We start from the raw sequence: 8,606 nt of genomic DNA, 5'->3' as shown, positions 1-8,606 counted from the left end.
ATATATATATATATATATATATATATATATATATATATATATATATATATATATATATATATATATATATATATATATATATATATATATATATATATATATATATATATATATATATATATATATATATATATATATATATATATATATATATTAGTAAATAAGAAAAATGTAAATATTACTGTAACTATACCAGTCTACATCGATTGACGAAATAAATAAATAACATACTGTGTCGATCATATGTAAAATTTTTAGTGTTGCAAGCGACCCAAGTTAAAAAAAGTGAATTTTTGACCATTTTTAAAAGTTTCTCATTTTTAATTGATGTTTTTTACAGCAAAACAATTTTTTTCGGACCTTTTAGAATCTAACATGACAGATAATATTGTTTACGTTAATTTTAAGCCTAATATCACTAACATCGGATGGAAAATGTTGATGCTATGGCGCATTGAGTGAAATTAAAATTTTGTCATTTTAGCAAACCCTGTCCTGGTGCGGCGGTTCAGAGGGTATACAGAAAATGCATTTTCAGTAACATGCGTGCCCCTGTAAAAGTAATTAGTTTTCAGTTGTTTGGTTTAAATTAAATATAATACAAATTATATATAATAAGTTGTCGATTCAGATTATACATACCAATAGCCTGAAATTTTTTCATCATTTTAAGGATCAATTGACGCGCATTAGGTTTTCTAATGTTTCCCAAGAAACCCTGTGCAACATCACGAAAAGCCATCCAAGCTTCTGCTTCAGCTTTGTTCAAACAGTTAAAAAATTGTACGTCTTCAAACAAAATCTTGATCTGTGGACCAACAAATACCCCAGCTCTAATTTTTTCCGTTGACAATTTCTGGAACTTCTTCATTAAATAATTTTGTCCTTTGTTCTCGGGATCCTTAGCCAACGCCCTAGTGAAATTTTTCACTACCGAATAGTTAATGTTAATTCCATTATTGCTACAAAACTTCTTGAATTCCGCTGAGTGAAATGGCGGCCCATTGTCACAAACTATTTCTTCGGGAAATCCGAATCTCGCAAAAATAATTCTTAGTTTGAAAATGGTGGCGCAGGCTGTCATTGATGGCATGATCTCTATTTCAGGATACCTCGAAAAATAGTCAACAATAACTAGTAGATGTGTGTCATTTCCAATTTCAGTGAAGTCAAGAGCAACTTTTTTCCATGGACCTGTTGGTATTGGTGATCGTATCATTGGTTCTGTGGAGTAATCAGAAACTATTAGACATCCTTGACATGCATTTACAAATTCCTCAATCATGCAGTCAATCCTGCTCCACCAAACTTGAGATCTTCGCGTATTCTTCGAGATCCCATCCTCGTCGCCAATGTAATAGCGCAGACTAAAGACGTCAGTTACTACTGAAAGAACGGCTCTAAATGATCAGTTTATTCACAAACGGTTTCTTAGCCTACTTGATATATTTCTATACACTACAAAATACTGCAAAAATGCCTTATACAAAGACTACATATCTTGGAAACTGAACACTAGAATCGACAATAAAATAAGAACGTTCTGCCCAAGGTGCTTAGAGTTCTAAGGTGATTCGTCCTGGGCAGTAACTAGGTTAGGAGTGAGGTAAGCGTGCAACAGACTGCTGGGAAGAAAAATGACAGCGAACAACTTTGTTTGTCCACTGAAATCCAAGCAAACATATGGAGAGAACTAGTAAACAATGTTGTTAGCTGTCGTTTCTAAAACCAATATGGCTGATCGGCGTTTTTGAGTTTGGATAAAATTAGTTCAGCCATTGCTGAGAAACATGAATGAGAGATTGCCACATACATACAGACACACACAGACAGTTTCCAGAAGAGGTATAAGGGCTTTAGTCATCAAAGCAAACGACAGTGTGACTTACGCTGAGATCCTCAAAAGAGTGAGGATCCCAAGCTGAAGAAGCTGGAAGTGAACGTAGCAAGAACCAGGAGCACTCAGAAAGGCTAGATGCTGTTCGAGATGAAAAAAGATCCATTGATCAAAAGCTCGGCCTATCCGGAACTCGTGAGAAGAAGCGAACGTTAGAGCTTTAGTTCAGAAAGCATTGGTCGAGGGGAGGAATCTAGACGGGATCACAACGGAAGACTAAGTGAAGAGCACACTAATAGAGCCCTGTAACCTGGACAACGAGCAGGTGTTAATCAGATTGAGAAAGGCGTACAGTTGTACACAGACAGCAGTGACACACTTATCCCCAACCGCTGCCAACAAGTTTATGTCTACTGGTAAGATCAAAGTTGGATGGTCAGTGTGTTCGTTACGATTTGTCCCTAGAGCCACTAAACAAACGGAGAGGTATTTCAGATTTCAGGGTTTCAGTGCAGAAAATGTTGGGAGAAGGGACACATTGCTAGGGTCTGTACAAAGCAACAGAAGTGTAAGCTCTGCGCAAGAGAGGACGGAAGGACCACATGACGGTAGTCTTCTTAAGCCCAGTGTACAAAGAGGTGAAGGCAGGCCAATGATGATGGAGATAACCCAGCTTAATGTCGACATTGCACGACATCTGTTATGGCAGTCAACAACGGAAACGAAAGGCAACGTTGCAATTGTTGCAGAACCGTATCGTGTCCCTCCCAAAAACGGTAGCTGGGTGGTGAATAGTGCAGGGATGGCGGCTTTCCAAGTAATGCGCATTAGAGATAGTGGATAGCACACACGAAGGCTTTATGATCACCAGGTTCAACAGCGTATTCATATGTGGCTGTTATCCTGCCCCGCGGTGGACACCAGAGTAGTACGATCGGATGCTGGACGCACTAACTGATTCGTTAGTCGAACGAACGCCGGTTGTTATATGAGGAGATTTTATCGCTTGGGCCGTAGAGTAGAGTATGAGGCTAACCAACGCAAGGGGTTACAGCCTGCTGGAAGCCCTGGCGAAGCTAGATGTAAGGCTGTGCATCGAAAGTTTCTCTAGCACATTCCGTAATGACGACCGGAAATCCTTCATCGACGAAACATTCTGTAGCGCTTCGCTGATGGAAAACATAAATTGGGGAGTAAGTGAACAGTACACACATAGCTACCACCAGGCGATCCACTACATCATTGGTCGGCGGAATTGCATTGTAAAGCGGAGAGTGAGGACTGGCGAGCGGAAGTGGAAAATAAAGAATTTCGACAAGGACTTTTTTGTGAAAGCACTTCGTGCTGACAGTCTCGCTCCAATTTCGAATGCCGATGAGCTGTCGGAAACATTACCAAGGACGGCGCATTGGTGGAACGAAAGGCTCAGCATCCTCCGTGCTGCCTACCTGAAAACCAGAAGACGCGTTCATCTGAGGCAGGCATATAAGAGTGTAAGGTGATATTCCGGGTGACTATGGCTACTTTTAAACGCGAGATAGTGCACCTGCTATAAGGAGCTGAGCAGAGACGTAGACGCTACCCCCTGGGGCAACGCTTACCGTGACGTGATGGCCAAGATCAAGGGTTTAACGTCGCCAGCTGAAATGTGCCCTGACAAATTGAAATTTATCGTGGAGGGTCTTTTCCCAAAGCACGACCCAACCGCATGGCCGCCTACACCGTACGTTGATGCAGACGGTGGAAAAGCTGGTGACAATCGAGTCTCTAACAACGAGCTCTTTATAGCGGAAAAAGAGATGAAAGCGAAGAAAGCTCTTGGTTCGGACGGCATCCCCAACGTGACACTGAACACCGCGATCCTGGCGTTTCCGCACATAGTCACGCTAATTCTACAGAACTGCCTGGACGAAGGCTACCTCCAGGACAGATGGAAGATTCAGAAGCTGGTGTTGCTGCCAAAACCAGGGAATCCACAAAGAGATCCAGCATCGTATCGGCCTATACTGGATACTTTTGGAGAACCTCTGGAAAGGGTAATCTTCAATAGGCTGACGAACTACGCTGAAAGTGAGAACGGACTATCGCAGAAGCAGTTCGAATTCCGGAAAGGGATTTTGCTGATGAATGTTATCCGCATAGTTATCGCGAGCACGGAAAAGCATCGAAGCAAATGAGAAAGGGTAATCGCTACTGCGTCGTGGTAACGATCGACGTGAAGAACGCGTTCAACAGTTTCAGCTGGGTGGTGATCGCCGTAGCGATGCACAGGATGGGGCAGTGGTCGATTAGGGTCGCGGCGGGAGTGCCTCATGGCTCCATACTTGGCCCAATGCTCTGGAATATAATGTACAACGGAGTGTTAACACTGGAACTCCCCCGTCGGCTTTGCAGATGACGTTGTCCTGACAATAACCTGTGACACCCTCGAGGAAGTGGAGATGTTGACGGCTGAGACAACGGGTCTCCTGGGAACCTGAATGGCTGATGTCAAGGTGCAACTGGCTCATCACAAGACGGAGGAAGTTGACAAGAACGTTTCGCCTAATGGCTGTTGGAGTCGCGAGTACAGTGTACAGATTGATATCTTCGGAGGTGGTACGCGTCATTGCCGGGATGATTCCCATTTGCATCAATCTGGCTGAGAACGTGGAATGTTCCCTGCGGAGGAATACAGGAAATGCCAGAAGACTGGTCAGTGCAGACTTGTTGGCTAAGTGGCAGCAAGAGTGGGACAACGCGGAGAAAGGAAGGTGGACCCACCGACTAAGCCTTAATGTATCGACGAGAGTGCGTAGGAAGCATGGGGAAGTGAACTTCCATTTGACACCGGAACACGTGGTCTTCGAATGCCCTAGGTTCGAAGAAGTCCGAAGGGCTTTGCCTGGTATAACAGTGGACAATATCGTCGAAGAGATTTTCCACGACGAGCATATCTGGTAACGTAGTAACGAGTATACTCTCCGAGCTGCAGAGGAAGTGGAAAAGGGATCAACAAATCAGAATGCTGCCGTGGAACCACAAATCGGGTTTCAGGAGAAACTCTGGCGCCTGGGAACTCTCCTTCGGTGTAGACTAGGTCCACAGCCGGGAACCAGTTGAGTAGTATGCGTCGTAGCACCGGGTTCGGGTCGTCGGGGCGCCAGTGAATTGGACGTCAGGCTGGACGGATCGCAGCATCTACTGGCTGGCCCGTTGAGTAGGCTAGGTTCATCTCCGGGGACTAGATCGAGTAAATCAAGACGAAGTGGAGAGTTAAATGGCTCATGGAAACGAACATCGATAAATCTACAACCGGGTAGTTCACTGTAGAGTAGACATCGTTGTGGAGTATCCGAATATATCGCGACAAAGGCTCACGAAACATACATTGCTATCGAGAGAAATTCCGCTCTCAGTTCCCTACTCAGATTGAGTTCACCGCCGGATAATATCCAAGTAGATCTCGACACAGCTGGAAGCTAAATGACTCAAGGCAGCTGGTATCGGTGTCGGGATAAATTCCTCCGTCGGGGAAATATTGATTGGGGTAGGGTGAGTTCTCTGTCAGGGACTATACGAGTAGATCGTGGTAAGGCCGGGAGCTGAATGACTTAGGGAAATAGAAGCTAAATGGCTCATGGAATCACAATACCTTAATGTAGTTCCGTGGGGAAGAAAAGCAAAAAAGAGTGTTTTTAGTGGTTAGGCACGCCCGTGAGTCGCGAGTCCCAAACAGTGCTAATACACTACAGGCCTGGCTTTTGAAGCTTTTTAACCTTAGGGGAGACCGGGGCGGCGTTTTCCGTTTTCCTATCGTACCGCTTTGATTTAGAAAGATCTTGCAACATAGAACGTAGCATAAAAGGGTAGACTTTTGGCAACATCCCTGAATTTTATCAAAGTGTTTGTTGCTTTTCTTGGCTTTGTAGACAAAAATATATGACGCGGCAATCTCGTCAACTTACCCCGGGGTAAGTTGGCGGTATGCCAGAAATAAGCAATCAAATAGATATTCAATTTCTTCGGGGTACTTATGGAACATGCTGAATGTCTTTCCAATAAAACTGTATATTTTCTGATAGTTGCCATTATATTTCAGCATTTGGACTTCGGCATGTATTGCATATTCAAAGATAAATTTTCGAAATTCTTCAGACGAGTGGCAGAAGTAATTGTTCCCTGCATCGAAGAGATACACAAGAAAAAGATTTTCTTACATTGGAGTGAATTACAGAAATAAAAATATTTGATGACTATTTTGTACTGTACTTGCCCCGTGTGCATCACCGCCAACTTACCCCAACCGCATATTTTATAAAAACTGTTAAAGAATAACTTTTGTTCGTGGCTAGATGTAATATCTATACGGATATTGTAAGCACTTTTCACGCAGTATCGAAAAATATAATCATTCGAGAAATAGATTGAAAATTACTCTGAATAACACAAAGTGTTTGAAATTTAGAAAATTTGCTTGGAATGCTCAGAAACACAATATCTCCCACAACTTTTGCAAAATGAAATGTTTTGCAAAAAAAAACACATTGGATAACGTGTTTCAAATTTCTTGAGATACATTACGAGATGTATAGCTATATGTCTAACAGAAAAGGAGAAATAGGGATTTCACCTACTTACCCTAACTGCCAACTAGCCCCGGACTCCCTTACTATAACAAAATAAAAAAAACACACAGACATTGTTTCAAATGGTCGAGCTGAGTTGATTGATGTATAAGACTCGGCCTTCCAAGCTTCGGAAATTATCTTGAAAGTTTGAGCGAATTCTATACACTTCTTTTATAAGAATTGTTGAAAACTCAATAATTACTTCAAAGTACCAAGATATTTTGTCTATGTCGCAAAAATACCGTGACAAAAATATGTCACAAAGAATCACTATCAAACGTGTAAAAATCTGCGACCTGCGAAGTTGCAACTTGAACGCAAAATATTTAACGTGGAAAGTTGTACAAAAACCATGAATCACCTTTTAAATTTCAGATTCTGAAAATATTTAGTTTATAATTTTTGAATGAGTAAAAGGTACTTTCAAACCTTTCTTTAAAAAAATTCCACAATATAAATGACTATCTAATTCGAATTGAAAATGTATACATGCGTAGTACCTACCCGATAGCACAATTTATACTAGCATCGGCTTTCGACGAAATGCACATTTCAAAACATAAATTAACAAAGATCTCGGGAAGATATAAAAAAATTAAATTATTTCGAAGAAGAAAATTACTGGAAATATTTTAAGTACAACTATTTATTGATTATTAGTATTATGCTACAATTTCTCTACAGATTATAATGTTTTTTTCACTTATTGTATCACTTTTTCTACACTGTGTGCCTCCGTAAACATTCGAAGTCAACAGGCGATGTTACCCCCTTTTCTGGCCACCGTTACCAAGGACTATTCAGACTGATTCCTGGCAAAGAATCTGCGAAAATAGAACAAACAAATAGAAACGTCATTAGTTACACGTCAGTTAAGCGTTTTCGGTTTACACTTACCATCAATTCCCGAACGTGGCCACCTTCTGCAGCATTAGCGGGCGTTGAAGTCCACAGTCAGCTTGCATTGTAAGCCGACTGATCGGGTACTTCGGTGCGCATCCGGAACAAATAATTTTCACATTATTTTTCCGGAGCTCGAGTACCAAGTACGATTTGAACAATTGTTGCATTTGTTTTTGGAAAAATAAATATCCGTAAGCACTGCGATTGTGACACTTCAGTACACTTTTCGGAGCAGGTAGTAAAGCTTGTTGCACAGTAGACAGCGGGTTCGCGTAGGGTTATCTGTTGGTTTAGGAGAAAATAAAAAAAAGTTAGTTTTCTCGATATGATAAAATTAAGAAAGATGTTCGAACTTACTTTCTTGTGTATGCCGGAAGAGCATTTCGTGGAAAGCCTGAACCAGGTGGTAGCGGTTGTGATGAATGCTGACCTGGGTCAGCGTCGGACTTAGCGGTGGAGTTGGCGGAATCGCTCCCGGACTGGTTGGAGTAGTAGGCGTTTGCGGTGGCTGATCCTGAGCCGTTTGTTGTTGTAACAACAGTTGCTGCATTTGCAGTTTATGTTGCTTTTCGATTTCATCATCGATTGCAGGGATGTAAAATGCGATGGCCATGTTCTATTTTTTTAAAGACACTTCACTTCAAATCAATAGACGCTAAACAAAACGTTGACTGTCGTTAGCACAAACACGGAGGTTTATTTCTACTTCGTTACAAAAAGTCGGAACGATTGGAAAATACGTGTGACTGTTTCGAGCGTTGATACGATACTAAACTCTTGCCTGGTCTGCACGCAACGGGTCTGCCAGTCTAGAAGGGATCGCAGTCAGGACTAAAAAGCGAGGGAAAACGCCTAGTTGCATTGAATAGGGCTCAGTGTCGCTGTGTGGGTAGCTGTGTTCCTTCCTTGCTAATGCAATCGGCAGCATTAGTGAGCGATGCAAACGGGTGTATGTGAGGTAAATTTACGCTGCCCTCGAGGGGACAAGCCAGAACTTGTACAGACACAGCGCACTTTGCTTCATCGACGATACACAGCGACAACAGTTTGTTTACATCGGAACCGAGCTTGTTTTTATTCTGTTTCGTATATTATGATGTGTTTCTTCTTATTGCGTTTGCTTTCCTTTCCTATCCATGCTCTTCTTTGGGGTTGGAAACCAAACACCAGATTGAGGTGTTTTGCATGGTCTGTGTTGACGGTAAGTGATGGTATCTTTTTTTGGGATATAAACGAAGCTGTGCACCTGAGTTTTC

General features: G+C 42.0%; 1 protein-coding gene across 1 annotated transcript; it reads right to left on the bottom strand.

Moving 5' to 3' along the window:
• Positions 1-7,150: 7,150 nt before the first annotated feature.
• Positions 7,151-8,102, bottom strand: LOC131676388 (uncharacterized). Its single transcript, XM_058955456.1, has 3 exons — positions 7,708-8,102; positions 7,345-7,632; positions 7,151-7,271 (listed from the first exon to the last, which is right to left on the bottom strand). The coding sequence occupies exons 1-2, from the start codon at positions 7,961-7,963 to the stop codon at positions 7,565-7,567; spliced, it is 324 nt and encodes a 107-aa protein (XP_058811439.1). The 5' UTR covers positions 7,964-8,102; the 3' UTR covers positions 7,151-7,271; positions 7,345-7,564.
• Between the last annotated feature and the right edge of the window lie 504 nt (positions 8,103-8,606).

This window comes from Topomyia yanbarensis, chromosome 1 (assembly GCF_030247195.1).
Source record: "Topomyia yanbarensis strain Yona2022 chromosome 1, ASM3024719v1, whole genome shotgun sequence".
Lineage (NCBI taxonomy): Eukaryota > Metazoa > Arthropoda > Insecta > Diptera > Culicidae > Topomyia > Topomyia yanbarensis.
The sequence above is the reverse complement of the archived record's forward strand: the minus strand, read 5'-3'. Positions and strand labels throughout refer to the sequence as shown.

Coding starts and splice junctions, on each gene's coding strand:
- LOC131676388 (XM_058955456.1), bottom strand. CDS start 7,963: ATGGCCATCGCATTTTACATCCCTGCAATCGATGATGAAATCGAAAAG. Junction 7,633..7,707: donor CTTCCGGCATACACAAGAAA/GTAAGTTCGAAC, acceptor CTAAACCAACAG/ATAACCCTACGCGAACCCGC.